This window comes from Hippocampus guttulatus, chromosome 7 (assembly GCF_054856545.1).
Source record: "Hippocampus guttulatus isolate MCC_2025c chromosome 7, RoL_Hgut_1.0, whole genome shotgun sequence".
Taxonomy (NCBI): Eukaryota; Metazoa; Chordata; class Actinopteri; order Syngnathiformes; family Syngnathidae; genus Hippocampus; species Hippocampus guttulatus.
The window spans coordinates 13,270,078-13,285,759 of record NC_141267.1 but is presented as its reverse complement, the minus strand read 5'-3'; the positions used below and the strand labels follow the sequence as shown (position 1 = coordinate 13,285,759).

The 15,682-nt window shown below is 41.4% G+C and overlaps 1 protein-coding gene across 2 annotated transcripts; it reads right to left on the bottom strand.

Annotated features, from left to right (window-relative positions):
* Positions 1-35: 35 nt before the first annotated feature.
* On the bottom strand, positions 36-15,250 carry zfr2 (zinc finger RNA binding protein 2). 2 transcript variants are annotated; one of them, XM_086116075.1, is made up of 19 exons: positions 15,147-15,250; positions 14,116-14,371; positions 13,304-13,421; positions 12,563-12,790; positions 11,265-11,605; positions 10,337-10,525; positions 9,906-10,143; positions 9,019-9,179; positions 8,813-8,932; positions 8,590-8,729; positions 8,278-8,404; positions 7,972-8,168; positions 7,457-7,625; positions 6,443-6,617; positions 3,188-3,279; positions 2,575-2,670; positions 2,004-2,115; positions 1,277-1,374; positions 36-1,200 (listed from the first exon to the last, which is right to left on the bottom strand). In XM_086116075.1, the coding sequence occupies exons 1-19, from the start codon at positions 15,197-15,199 to the stop codon at positions 1,027-1,029; spliced, it is 3,084 nt and encodes a 1,027-aa protein (XP_085972201.1). In that variant the 5' UTR covers positions 15,200-15,250; the 3' UTR covers positions 36-1,026. The 2 variants fall into 2 exon arrangements, with proteins under 2 accessions (XP_085972201.1, XP_085972202.1); XM_086116076.1 differs by having other exon boundaries at positions 13,304-13,418.
* Between the last annotated feature and the right edge of the window lie 432 nt (positions 15,251-15,682).

The window sequence follows — 15,682 nt, the reverse complement described above, 5'->3', positions numbered from 1 at the left end:
TCTTCTGACATATGACACAATTAGTCACATGGAGATTCTGTTCCACTTTTTTTTTATTTACAATGGCGTAAATCCATGAACAACACAAACTTAATTTAGGGAACAACTTGGCTAAAATTACGTTCAAACGTTTAAAAAAAAAAAAAGGGGGGGGGACAACGGTAACATTTTCCATTTCAACAGAAGAGATAGTGATGTAGTTGAACTAAAAACAGTTGCAACTGAAACAAAAATCTCTCAAACAGACCTTTAAAACAAAACTTGCACAATCACCCCTAGCCACCTACGTCGGAAGATGTCATTATTTCTCCTCCCGTCTTCAGCGTACTGCAGCCTGCACCATGCAGGCACAAAAGCTCATAACCACGAGGGCATTACATAAGCTATTCAGTCATCTCTTCTGCTATCTTAGAACTATTGCTGTTTACAGACAATACACAGTAATGATCATTCTTCAGTGCTTTGTTTTCAATAGGAGTACTCAAAGGCAGTTTCACTTTTCAGCTGGACGTCCACTGATTATTGAGATTGTATTTTGGCTTTTTTAAGGGGTCCCTCCTTGACCTTCTGTTATTTTACAGAACAATAAGTTTGCAGGAAGAAACTGCCATACCTTTGGAACCTGGCAAGTATATAGAGCCTCATATTTAACAGCCCGAGTATGACCCCTTTAAATATTTATTTTCTGTCTTCATGTTTTCTCCAACCTTTGTCAAGTGAGATTTTTGAAGAAGTTGACAGCTGTGGTTTGTCTATTGTGACTAATCATTGATGTAGTTCGTGTGCAGTTAAAATTAAATTAAATATAAAGAAGCAATCAGCCACTCTATGTGGTTTTACTGTTTACACACTTGTAACATCTCTATACATAAATAAGTAATGATCATAAGGGGAAAAGGAGTCACACTTCTGTCACAGTTTTTTTTCAAGAAGTCACCCTTTTTGATTGGATTCAGTTCTGTTTTTTTTTTTTTTAAATGGCGACATTCAATCAGATCCTAAGCTAGCAAGCTGCCCTTCTGGACATCAAGCACTCACAACCTTCTTTTCCTTTTTCACTTTGCCTTCCCCCTCGCCTTCACTCGCTTCGTTGATGTCCCGTCTCCGTTTGCGGTTGCAAGCGCCGGCTTTGGTCACAGACATGGAGTCCATGGCAAGGACCCGGTGGATTTGACGGAAGGCAAGCAGCCGTAGTGCATGCTGGAGCAAAATTAAAAAGGTCACCAGGTTTGCTTGTGGTTGATAAGCATGCCTGGGGGAAAGTTTCATACTGTACCTGCGCGCTGGCAGTTACATCTTCCCTGTCTTGAAGCTTCATGCTCTCCAAAGCATCTGTCGGCTGTTTCTCGCAGGGGTCCAACAACCCTGCCCCATCTGAGAAAAAGGGGAGGAATCATCATGAAACACTCAGGTGTCAGCTTCGGAGAACCCAAGCTCATCAACCCACCGAAAGATTAGTTGTACGCTGAACCCTCGTTTAGGATATGTTCTAGACCTAATGGTAATAGGTGGAAAGGCTGACGTATAAGCTCTGCAAAAAAAAAAAGAAGAAAGAAAACCCTCAACAAAGAAATGAGGTTCCCACTTCCCTTTTCTACTGCTATGTACCTCCATTTTTTTTCCCAAAAGTATTTTACTCCGGATGGTTGTATTTTATCGTTAGTCCATTTAATATTTTGGCCAATTTTTAATAGGTGAAAAAAAATATTTACCAACACCATTTGGTATGAAAATCTTACATTGTGATACATTTTTCAGCTGTATCACCCAAGCCCTATTTTCCAACTTCATAGTACTAAAGGCATCAGTTACTTGGTATCTGTGAGAAGTCAAGAGTTAAGTACTTGTTACTGGCATTGGCCGGGAAAAAAAGTGGCATCAAATATCCCTAATAAAGACCAATGACAAGCAAAAAAAAAAAAAAAATAAAAAAAAAATAAAAAAAAAAAAGGATACGTAGGGGTGCTAACGACGAACCGTAGCACAATGAATGAACAATATACCTGGGAGCAGGATTCCTGTGGCCATGCACTCCAGAACCCTGCGCAAGGCCTCTCCCGGGCTAAGCGGGCCAGTCGCACTGCTGATGACCTTCTCCACCAACAGCTCCAATGCCTTGGGCAACAGGATTTAAATTCTTTTAGTAAGAAAGTACCAAAATTGGGTAGTGACTAAGGATGGGGATTACTGTTCATCACTGATACTCCACACAGGAAATCTGGAGTGGGGATTCCAAACCAGAAGAGGCAACCACTATGACACCATACAATGTGTAATAAATTCCAACTAGGAACAGTATTTGTCTACATTGGCTACAGAGGGACTTGTGGGTTGACAATTTTTCAACAATACAAGACAGACCATGTTGAAAATATTTCAAACTTGTATAGAACTGCTCGCAAACTGTCGGAAATTGAACAAAAGTAGGATTTATATCAATGTTATTGCCACAACACTTTTTTACATTAAGAACCAAGAGGACTGCCTTTCACTGGATTTATTCAAGGTGACATGGTTATAATTCTTACCAACAATTAGTAAGCTCATTTTATTGGAGTTAGATCAAGGACTCACCCAGCTCGGAACCTTCCCCCAGATGGGCACTCGCTGGGATAAATCTCTTAAGACTCGAATGATGATGACACAGGACTGCAGTCCATTGGCACGAGCCTTCAGAGGAAGCATTCATGGAGATGAGCTCATTACAATGTCCACGACACTGATAGGTATTGAATTTGAGTCAAAATAAGTTGGCAGCCATTTTAGATTTAGTCTTAGTCTTTTGGACAAAAATGCTCATTAGATTTTGTCACATCTTAATCATTCCTATTGATGATAGCTTTAGTTTTTGTTGACGAAAACTAAAAAAGGTTCTAGTATACTTTTAGTCAGTTTTAATTAAAAATAGTAAAAATACATTTATGCCCTGCGATTGGCTGGCAACCAATTCGGTGTGTCCCCTGCCTACTGCCCGAGGACAGCTGGGATAGGCTCCAGCAACCCCCGCGACCCTCGTGAGGATAAAGCGGTTCGGGAGATGAATGAATGAATGAATGAATGAAAAATACATGTAGCTGGTCGTCATCTCGTTAGCATCATGAAAAAAATGGGGCATTAAGGAAATAATTTGATCATCGTTGACAAAAACTGGTAAAAATGGCGCTTAAGATGCATGCATTACTTTTACCTGAAACCATTTGGCATGACGGAGTGTGGCCAAGTGTTCCAAACAAGTTTTCTTATTCAGAAGATCAGGTGGGTCATTCTCCTCAGCCACATCTGATAGGGAAAACAAACACACTTAATGATTAGCACCAGAAATAAACCGCAAACAGTAGCCGTATCCTTGATCAATCAAATGTTTCGTGAAATCGTGAATCGCGCATGACCAGATTTCCGCTCTGCTCCTTTAAAATGTGCTTGATCCATTTGGTTAGTGAGAGAGAAACAGGAGGGGCAGAAAGTACCGGTATGTAATTATCAAGGAAGAAGCTACAGTGTTTTTTGCTTGTTTTGGGGAGGTGAATGAAACAAATTAATAATAAAAAAAAGGTACATGCATAGACAACAACAAAAAAATTCAAACATTTTTGGAGAAAACTGGAAGAACTTTAAAGGACCACCGTGAAGGATTATAGTGGCATCTAGTGGTGTAAATGCAGAAAATCGCATCTTGAAAGACATTCCTAATATTTGTGTTGCCTTCTTGAGCTCCAGGAGAGGAGCAAAATATTAGGCAATGCTCTCAATATGATCCTGTGCATATTGGATGTCATTTGATGAGATTGGACACATCTACCTATGGGGTATGACCACTACCACCCGAGTAAGGCTGCCCTAACTGTAAGACAATGTAATTGTCTTGGGCAGCATCTGAGTGTTTCGGGTCTGAAGGACTATTTCAAGATAAGAAAAATTGAACACAAATAACTCTCGCATATCCCGTAATAGAGCCCCTTCTGTCCGACACACTGGTCCTTTAAATGGGACTGATGCACAATTCAAATTGTTGTCAGCCCAGTACAGCACCTTGTGAAACAGTTCATCAAGCAGCAGATGCGTGGACTACATTATATTGCATTACAGTCATTTAAATGACTTTTGGGTTCCCTCTAGTTTTTTTTGGTTTCTTTTCATCCACTGCTTTACTGAGGGAGCCTCAGCCAAACTATTTCTGACTCTTTGAAACATGAAACAACTGAAATGTGCATTTTATCGTCTTAAGAACATCAAGTGTTTGTCGACGGTATTGCCTCAGAAATATCCTCTCCATACAACGTTAAAACAAAGAAGGCACAGCTTCTGTCATGAGCAATTGGTGTCATGCTTTGGAGAGGAACTACAGTAACAATCTTAACAGCTCGATCCACCTGTGCCTTCCCTGCTTTTTATAAATGAAGCTTCTTGAGCAAGGTTACTTCTGTCCATTCATGGATCTATGCTAGACAAATAGAAAATCTCTGGGAATGAACATGTCAGAGAGATGAACACAATTAGCAATATTAAATGTAAGCAGATTGCATAGTTATTTGTAACAACAACAAAATACGGAGTGGTTGTGATTTTTTTGGAGAGTAGGAAAGGAGTTCATGAATAACCCTCAACGACAAATTGAAGGCACTTTTTTGCAAAACTTCTAATCCAATTACAAAAATACCGAGGGCTGTGATGTGGTAACTTTACATTCATGGGGTTTCTCACAAGCTAAATCAAGAAAACAAAGCCACGCCTCATTAGGTCTACATCATCATTCCATTTAGAATAAATGACCCATATTTAATAGGCTAAACAACACTAATGTGTGTTGCTGCTCCACAAAGCTCATTGAATATGGGCCGCTTGTTGCAGTCATTTCCCCATTTTTAGTGGTATGAGTGTGGCCTTCACAGCAGCGTCACGCCGAGGTCATCTGCTCAAGAATTACCTTTCCGGGATCAGCAACAGAAAAATGAATGATAGCAGCCATAGAAAACATCAGTACCATGCTTTCCCCAATGTAAAACGTGCAAAGAAACGCAGAGCAAGAGTGTTCGCACCACAACATGATTGTGAAATTCACTACAATGTTGGATGGGAGAGGCAACAAAGGCAGAGGCTTCCTTCGCTGATGCACAAATGTAGTGATTGAATGAATAGACATAATTGTGAGGAAAACACTCAAACTCCTCATGGCTGAGAATGCTTCGTTATAACAGCAGGAGGAAAACGATTGGGATGAAGACGTCACCTCAAATCTGGCGTCATGGCTGAGATGTAATAATGCAACAAAACTGGAAATACTGCTAACAATATGGACAGAAGTATTTGGCCACAGACAGGCGGTTTTATAACGTCCAATTCATCTGGAATTGGTTGCCACTTTAAAGCTTTTGTCGCAGTTTGGAAAGTGTGTGTGCGAGTAGTTATCTTTGTTCTGATGGAGGTGAAGTCAGTGCACTCAAGTTCTTCAACATCACACTCATTCAAGCATGTCCTCATGATTTTTGTTGTGTGCACAATGTCGTCAGAAAGCTCCTGTAACAATGTCTTGGGCATTTGTCAAATTTTGACATCTATCAGTTCTGTTGATAGACAAGTGGGATTCTTAACTTCACAGAACACGTTTCCAGTGCTCCAGCCGCAGGTCTTGTGGCCACAATTCCATCCACCATAGTGTCTTTAAAATGCTAGGCTATGTCAGAACCCTCCCGCCGCACAATATGTGCGCTGATGGGCCAGACACAGCAGTTTTTACTTTCACAGTATCCCGGTTATGTGTGGTTTTCTGGCACATTCTCGAAACATCACACCCGATAAGAGTTGGCCAAAAAAAAAAAAAAAAAAAAAAAGTTTTGAATTCTGACTTATTTTCTATGACACCAAGCTGGAATTGGGTGAGCTCGTTGGAATAATTATCTTTAACCTTTTCAAAGCACGACAGCATAATGCTTCGTTTTACACACCAGTGGTAGTGGAATTGAATGAAAGACCCGAATTCAATGTGCGGCCCAATACTTTTGTCCAAATAACAGTAGATGCTCTTTTTTTTTCCCTATTATCTGAAAGGTGACCCTCAATCTGTTCTGTTTTTTGATCTTGTATCATGGGAGAGTATCTTGGTGCTAAAATAACACAACATACACCCTAGTGGCACAGAAAGGTCGGAGAGCCCGGCTTTTGATTCGGACATGGGGGGGCTTCGTGCGGCTGTAAGAAAAAGGAGGGATGAAAATATTGGGACAAATTAGTATGACAAGTCTTTCCTTTTTAGGGTTTGCTAGTTAAAACAAAGCTTGATTGTAAATCACACCCAATCCAGCTAAAATTTGGGCAACTATTGGGTGTAAATTATCGAGCCGTGAGGGTGGCGGGGGGGACTGCGGGGTTGGGGTGATACTGTGAGTGTATTAGATACAGTGCCAACATGTGCTTCTCTGCTACTGAAAGCTTTGGCTTCTCTAACCTTTCTCAGCCGCTTTTCCTCCTGCCTGCTTGTCCGTCTCAGCAGCAAGGTCGTCCCTCATGAGCGGCGAGGTGAGAGAAATGGTCACCTGCATTATGGGCTCCTTGCTCGATAATATGACGACGCTGGCCTTCTCTGGATGAGCCTGCACCGTATACTGATCTTCAGAAAATGTCTGCCGGTTAAAAGGACACTCGGAATTACTCACTACAGAGGAGATGGGGTACATATGTGGGGGCAATGAGCCTTAAAAGGCAAAGGTACAGGGCAATTGTTTTTTTTTCTTTCCTTTTTAAAGCGACTGAAAATACAATTCTCTTGACAATATATTTACAAAAATAATATTTAGGGGAGGAACATGAACAGTTTATGAAACCCCATATCTCGCTCTGTAGGATTCAGGTGTCATAACCAGGCAGTGCATCTAAAGATCAGTGGATTAAGCGTTACGTTTACAGCAGGAGGGGCAAGCTTATTTCAACATGTCGTTGCCGTCCGACTTTCTGTCTTCTAACGGACATTCAGACAGAAATTGGGTTTCTCTCTTCAGCCCAGAGGTGGCTCCATTTGTAGAGCTGGAGGTATATTATTTACTTCAGTTGTTAACTGATTCACTGCCACACAGTTTAAATGGATGTTTTACTTCTATAACCGTCAATGGCAGTCAATGAAAACCTAAATGCAGTCTTTCATAAGCAGGATAAACACTAGTCTGGCGTATGAGAGAAAACCCGTGTTGAAAGAAGCAGGCCAGTTAATAAGAATCAAAACTTTCAGGTCTCCTGCAATGTAAAACTTAGTTGACGATCCTGCTGCTTTGGCACAGTGCTGGTACAGACCTGTAAAATATAATGCTTTAATTTTGAAATTCTACAGTATGTAACATTATCCTGCAAAATATTCGGGGGTTTAAAAAAACAACGTTTTCTCATGTTTGTCAGGATTCATCCAGAGGTACACCTTTATTCACAAAAAATAGATGCACATTGTGATTCATGAGTCAGATTTTCTTACCGCCAGTTCCTTGGGCAACTGCTTAGCAATGTTCTTCAGTAAGGAGATGGTGGGTTTTTTAGAAGTCAGCAGGATTAGATGAACATTAGTGTCACCCCGAAGTAGCAGACCTTTGGCTAGGATGCCCACCCGCATCACACCTCTGAGCAGGCGGACTGCGTTTGCAGTGCTATCAAGAAGGACAAAGGCAAAAACTTGATAGATTGGATGCCATTTGGGTTTGTACTATTTTGCAGACTTTTGTTGACGTAGTGTTTTTTTGTTGCCTTTTGGCATAGTTCACCTCAGTCGCGAAAGCGAGTAACTCGCATTATATGTTAACTTAAACGCTGACTTCGTGGTCTCATAACTGTAATTCATCTCAATGCATCTAAAAGCAATATGCAATTTACCCACAGCCCTCAGTTTAGGTCGATTTGGGGGCAATCCAATGTATGAACAGGACTCCGAGAGTTTACTCTTCAATACCATTGGTGTGTGTGCTAGGTAACCTGAAACTGTGTCTAAATTCGTACCTTTTTGGGTCCTCACTCTCAGTAGCGGCAGTAGCGATGTTCTTCTCAAATAGATTGTCTGATACCATCTTCAGGGCTCGCTCAGAGTGGGAGACGATCTTCTGAACAGCCTGCAGCTCTTCCTCCCCAGGGTAAATGGTGGCGTGTTTTGCCATCACAAGGCGGTCGTCGGGTGAGTCTGGCCGCCGCACACACGACTGACACAAAAGCATGAAAGCCCACTTATCATTAAGTCAACACAAGGGAGAAAAAGTTACAGGTCAGATCTGGGGAAATGAGAGAAACACCTGCATGAGCAAAACTCACCAGCAGAGGGGGCACAGGCATACCCCGGCGGCTCATGAGAGGTGGGGGAGCCAATCTGCGTCTCTGCTCCTCCCAGTACAATTGCTCATCCTCCATTCTTCTCCAGTACATGTCGTCCTCATATTGCCTGCATGTACAAGTGGTGAGAAATGTGAATGGAGGAAGACTTTCATTTACACCGATAACTATCGCAATATCCTAATCACAGATCTCTTATAAGATGCTTCGTATCTTATGGCAGATGGGTACCTTACTGTAAGTCCAACAGGGACATCCGCATTTAAAAATAAAATGTTTTCAAACCGTCCAGACCTCCTCTCTACGTGCCAGAGCTCCTCATCATCTTGCTGTCTCTTCAGCATCGTCCTGTGCTTCTTCAATTTGCTCTCCTGCAGCTTTCTGGCTCGGTTACTAGGTTTGATCTCGACTGGGAGCTCCGGGTTGACTTTCCTCTGCAGAAAAAACAAAACAAAACAATAGGACGATAGAAGACATGCAAGGCATTTATTGGAAAATGCCATCATCACTTATCTACCTTGTACTGCAGTCTGTGTCTTCTTCCCTTCAGGTGCATGTCTTTCGCATTTGGGTCATTGAAGCTGCATTCACATAATTTACAGTGGAATCGAATGACTTTGCCATCACCATTATGCACCTGAAAAACATAATGCTGGTCATTTGCTGCACAAAATAAATAGCAACCTTTTGCAAGCAACGATTAAGTTGGTTTTCCTGGCTCACCTTCTCCACATAGTCATGGCCAACTGGCTGGATGTCCCCTTGGCCCACGACCTGGTTACAATCTTCCTCTGGCACTTGTGGCATGGTTTTCTCTACTTTCACTGCTACTGCCACAGGGGGCGCTGCTGTCACGGCTGCAGGAGTGCTGGCTGGCTTACTGGCTGTAAAAGAGGTCAGAGCATAACAAATGAAGCTTAAAATAACCCTCATGATATGTATGTCAAAGTGGCCATTCAAGCGCAAAATATTAGTATGTGCAGTGGCTTAACCTGTCTGTTATGTTGGTTCTGTGGAAGAGAAATAAGGCACTTGGGTCCCTATACCTGAGGCATATTAAATGAACACGTTGCAGTGTGTGTGTAGATTACACTAATTAAGATATGCAAAGCTTTTCATATTGGAAAATGACTTTCAGCCAAGTCAAGTCAAATTGACCTGCAACACAACACAATGATTAATATCATGAATGCGGTGTTCCCCCAGCTATTTGGAGGGGTTAGGGGATAGTGGCAATCCACGAGTAATTGACCCATCAAAGGTTTTATATATGAAGTAGATTATAGATGCGACAATTTGGTCGCAAAGCATTACTTTTGTCTACGTCAAACTTCTCAACTACCTTCAACATAGGTGTATGGTATCATAATGCTGCAAGCTGGGATCAAACTAATACCTGTATTGCTTTGGCCTGAGAAGAAAAATCTGCACAAATTTGGTTGTTTTAGCAAATAAATCTGTGAAATTGTGAATGGCAACCCACACAGGGGAAGGGTCTAATTACAGCCCCAAAAACACAAACGCTCAAAATATTTTAACAGGAAAAGAAGTGTGTTCAAAACAAAGTGATTGTGTACAAAAACATTGGAAAGAGTGGCTTCAAAACTTACAAGTGAAAGATGTTTTGGACAGAGCTAGTTTCTTGACTGTCGCTACTGTTTTAGCCGCAGTGTTTACAGCTGGTTTGGGTGCAGCAGTAACAGTTGAAGTGGTCCCGAATGAAGCCACGTCAGTGGTGGAGGCCAGGTTTTTGGCAGCCGTTGATGTTGTGACGACTGGTGCAGAGTTCACCAACACGGGCTCAGTGGAGGGGATAGGCTTGCCCAGCTTGGTGTGCAGTTTTACCACCTTTACAAAGACACAGATAAAAAGATAGAATTAGCTGATATTTAATCCTTCCTCCTATCCTACAGCAGATACTGTAGTATCACAGATGGAAGATCCCGTGAATAAAACATAATAGTGAAGCATGTTGGCAGACGTTCTGTTCATCAAAAAGAACAACAAATATTCAAACAAAGAACTGCACAGCTGCACTAACCTTTTGGTGTTTGGAGCCACGGATGTGTGCAGCGTAGGCATCAACTCCAGTGCAGGACACGTCACACAATTCGCATCGTAAGTGAGTCTGGACCCCTTTGGGCCCATTGCAGGCCCCCATCTGACTACCAGTCTTCAGAGCTGCTTCTTTTTTCTTATGTTTCTGACCCTCGAGGTGCTCCCGGTACGTCTGATTCAATAAGATCAAGTGATCAGAAAAAGCACATGACCATCAACTAATATAAAAAAATATATATCCAGTGAATCACCGATCATTGTGGAGGATACATTCCAGACCTAACTACAATAGGTGACATAGAGACCATATAACATTTGAAATAGTCTTATCCCTCCCACACATTTAAACTTACAAAAGTACTGGAAACTTTTTAAACATATTTCAACTTACCGGTATTTGAACATTAAAAATAAATTATGAATAATAATAATAATGATATTATTTTTAAAAACATTGCAATCTTTAAATGTAAAGACCCTAGTTCTACATGTATTGTACTTTGTGTGTTAGCTATGTGTCTAAGAGGCAGGCCCTACGCATGAGATGTCAAGCAACTAGAAGGTTGACCATTTGGCTCAAGTTATAGCGAGTCTGTGTATGAGCCAACAGCAGCTGGAGCAAGTGTGTTCATTGTGTTTTACTGTTTCCACTGGGTTAAAACTGCTCAAAAGTGCAGATGACTGTGGCTCTCCTTTCCCACATACAAGAGCAATATGGAATCCCTCGATATAGTATGGATTTCCATGAGAGACCAGTAGACACTTTCCACAGAAAAATGTGTTGATGTGTACAGTGATAAAGTCGGTGAATGCTGTATATTCATAGGATGTTAAGGGAGCCCCCCTTAAAGAATAAAAATACACTCAAATGAAACCTGCTGAAACAAACGAGCGACATTTGAGCATCTCACCTGAGGACCTGCGCAGCTTATTTTGCAAATGTCACAGTAATGAAGCTGGGGCTGCTTGACAGGCCCTCTGGGCTTCTGCAGTTTGTTCAGATGAAATGGTGGCTTTTTGTAGGTGCTCCCCACCGAGCTCGTCACCATGTAGCTGCCGGGATCGCTCCAGGAAGCGCTTGTCAGTTGCTTGGGGGCTTGCGGTTTTTGAGGCTGATGGGATGGGGGGAGCTGCTGCTGCTGCTGCTGCTGCTGCGGCTGCGGCTGGGACAAAGTCTGCTGGGCCGACTGGTAATAGGAGTTGGCGGATGTGCAGCTGTAGCCGGTTGAATCATAGTTAGGGTAGCTGAGGCCTGAAGGGAAGCAAGAAGCGCAAGAATGAATTTTAACAGCCACTAGATGACCTTTTACTTCATCAGAACCTCAAACCGAGTTGGGAGAAAGTCGAACAACAACAACAAAAAAAAACTTGCGTCAACTGCCAATCTCATCTCTCATTCACCTCTTATCTGAGTCATGAAATAACCTCATTATTCATCTCCACACACAAAATGTAAGAGCAATTTTTAATACAGCTCTTGTATTAAAGCTCATTAGATCGGAATTGAGTCACTCACACTGCTACTGTAACTGTGTTAGTAACGTTGAGTTTGATAGTTTTATTATACTGATCATTTACGTGTTTAAAATAAAATTTAAAAAGTTGTACATACCATGAATGGGCATAATTCAATAAATTGATTCTATGGGATTATGTTGATTGTGAGGAATTTACAGTCATACAGTATATAAAGTACTGAACCCGAGTGTGATACTTGAGTAAAAATACATGTAACTTAACAGAAAATAACTTTGGTAGAAGTTAGCGCATTTGGCCATCCGTTTAAAACCCTTTTTATGATCATTCAAATTTGATGCTATGCTCAGCCAACATTAAAGAGCCTCTTACTTCTGGTTACATTTTGGGCCAGAGTCTTACTCCTGCATCCAGGTATGATAGACATCTCCACTCAAATTTCATGGCGATTGGTGAATCTGGTGTCAGAGTTAAAATGTGTGTAATTTTTCAAGGTGTGTTATTGGGTGAATTTTGTGGAGACTGTGTTAGAGATGCCTAAAATGCATACAAATAACTTGAAAAAGAAAAATCTGTAATCGTTGTTATTTTCATGGTGATTAAAAAAACAACAAATAAAATAATCAATTAGCATTTCATCTTTTCATTTTTGATTACCAATTAAAATGTAAAGAATGAATCGGATGTGGATTTGAAAACCTTTTAACCTTGTCGGATCAGTGTTGACTATTACCTGAGAAGGAGGGAACTGAAACAGTAGAGCTGAAGGTGGAGCCAGGGGTGTAGGAGGAAACAGATGTTTGCGGTTGCTGTGCGCTGCTGGACGGCGGGTAGATGCTGTAGGTGGCGGACACCAAGCTGCTCGGTTCCAGTGGCTTCAGCGTTGTTACCTGCCTCTGAGGAGGAGGCAGGTGGCTGTAGACAGTGGTGGGGGCTGGAGTGTAAGCACTCTTCACTCCGACTGAAAGAGCAAAGGGGGCAGTGAGAAGGGCGATGGGACATCAGATAAGCCCGATGGATCTTCCAGGACTTCCTGTCAAAGTTTTTGACAGGGTGAGCATTTAATTGGTAGCATGAACACTGTGTATCATGTGACCTAAAAATGCAAGTTGAGTGATGTGAATTCACAGTCACCTTTGCAAGAACGGGAGGGGCAAAATATTAGAAGCATCGCAGTAAGATGCAGTGCAGTCCGACACATAGTTCTCTGATAGTATCGGTCAAATTTGATCATAATTGTCTCTGTAATAATCGAATTATTGTCCACTGTGCTGTCAAACTAAATTAAATTAAAGTAAATCAACCACCTTTATCACAAGGGATACAATTCACACTCACTGGCAATTTGGGAAATTTGCTGTATTTTTAAGGAGAGCTCAAATTCAAAGGTCAGTAATTGAGAGGTTGCTTGGTCATTATGAACATTTTAAATATGAGAACTAAATTAGCTTCTTAGAGTGAAGAAATGTCTCACCGGTCTGGTAGTAATTGTCAGTAGTACTCCTCTGGGCTGAAACGATACTTGTCTGGTAGTACTGTTTATTGTCATACGTCGTCACAACAGCAGGCCGGGCATAGTTGTAGTTGTCCTGCTATAAATAACATATTAGTGCAACACATTAAAAAAAATGACATTAGGTTTTACATTGTCAAATCCAAATACAGAGTGCCTCCCCCCCCCATAAAAAAGACATCTCTTGAAATATTGACATCTGAGTAACATGCAAATGAAATTAAATAAGTTTCATGTTGCAAAATAATTTATATTTGTTAAAATCTCAACATCATACTCAAACAAATGCAGATTTTATATCTGATTTCATGCTTCACAAATGTTAATTATGTGCAAGGCCGGTGACATGACATAATTTCCCTTTTTGCCTTCCTCTTTTAATTTTTGGTGACATGTCCAGATCTGGTATGATTGATTTGCCCTTTTTATTTTCTCCCCCCAGACACACATTAGAAATGCATGCTGCATACTCTTATTTGGCTGTGTTGTACCATAATTGTTGCCTTTTCGTGATTTTTTTAAATGTTATTCTTTAGACCTCAAAATTATGTCAAATCCGTTTGAGAACAAAGTGACTTCAAACAGCTAGAGGCTTCATGATTACCTATAAATTAAGCACTTCAAATGACTTGATACTAACTCAAAATTTTATTTTGAGAATTTTGTGACTAAGATGATAATGAAATGACAGAGTATTAGATTTTTACTTGTATTTAATGGAGAAAAAAAAGCCACAAAGCAATGCAGGAAACAGCCCTGGAACATGAGCTCACCGTGTCTGAGTACACCTGATATGTTTGTGGTGTGGTTGTGGGATGTGGGGCCGCTGGGGGGTCCGCCGGCCTATAGGTGTAGTCCTGAGGGGGCTGGTGGCTCTGATAGCTGGCGTAAGGAGCACTAATGACAGGCTGGGCTGCCTGAACTGTGGCCGGAGAATAAGAGGCTGTCACAACATGAGGCACAGTGGGAGCCTGCTGGATGCTATAGGTGGCTGTCGAGGGATGCGAGTAAACCGGGGGAGGCTGGGTGCTGTAAGAAACAGATGGGGAACATTGAGAAGGAGCAACCTGAAAACTTTGTCATACTTGTTCAGCCATTAAATCATCCATCAACTTTCTTAGTGCTTGTCATCAGTAGGTTTGTGGGTTTGAATGCTCACTCCTAGGACCGTGAAAACCATAATCTTAACGCATTTCAACAACTCGTCTTCCTTGTTATTTAAGTTTTCTTAGCTTTAATAATAACGTAACTTATTTTAAACCATTGAAGCTACAACAGGCAGAGTAATCAGGAAAGAGCTCAAGACGAATCGTGCAAAGCTCATCATCCATTGTTGGGACATTACATGACCGACTGAGCTGCACTGACCTCATGTTCATTACTTTTCATCAGGACGTACGTAGTCAACCACAAATAGCTTAAATCCACTGCTGCCCTGGTGTTATCGTGTTCGATATTAGTCCAAAACAGACAAGTGGTTGACCCTCAGGTGAAGTCAGCTCACGCCCAGGACATTTAACCACGAGCCAACTTCTTTTCCGTCAACTGCAGACTGTAACAACTTTGACACTCTGCACTTCACGCACACTTTTTCAACATGGCATTTAATCAAGTCAGCATGCGACGGATTGATTGCAGTCAGGCAGCATGAACTCGGCTAGCTAACGCAGCTTATTTTAGCGGCTGAACGTATCTTGTGTCAGCAGAGGGACGTTAGTGAAAACCTCAACAAACAACTCCTGGAACGACAACGACCCGTTACAAAGACTCAAATGTTAGGTTCACGCGACTGTATTTGAATTACCTGTACTGGGGACCGGTGGCATGCGTGAAGCCAAAATAATTGCTTGCAGCCATCTTGGCTTCTCCGGTACAGTACAATGGTGCCAGTCATCAGAGAGAGTCACTGGAAAGCAGAACGCAAGATAGTTCACCACCTCTCACAGCAGCGACACGTAACACCAAAACGGCTACTGTACTTGCAAATGATTCATAACCTGTATACATATTTTTTAACGAAAATATACAGAAAATTCAAAAAATTGAGCCTAAAATGAATGCAAATAATGACCATTACATACTTAGTGAATTACTGCTTTGCACACACCTAACAACAACAACAAAATCTATGATTTCCTAATCTGCAGACGAGATGCATTATTGGAAACAATGCTTAAAATACCTAATTAGGTAGGTAGCAACTGCTATTGTAAAGCAGTGCTTAATTCCAGTTGCGTACTTTCAGAGTAACTCACCACCACTATGGCTAGAATAAGACAATCACACATTACCACAAGCAATAATCTGATTAATCTATTTTTTTATTACTGATCAATAACA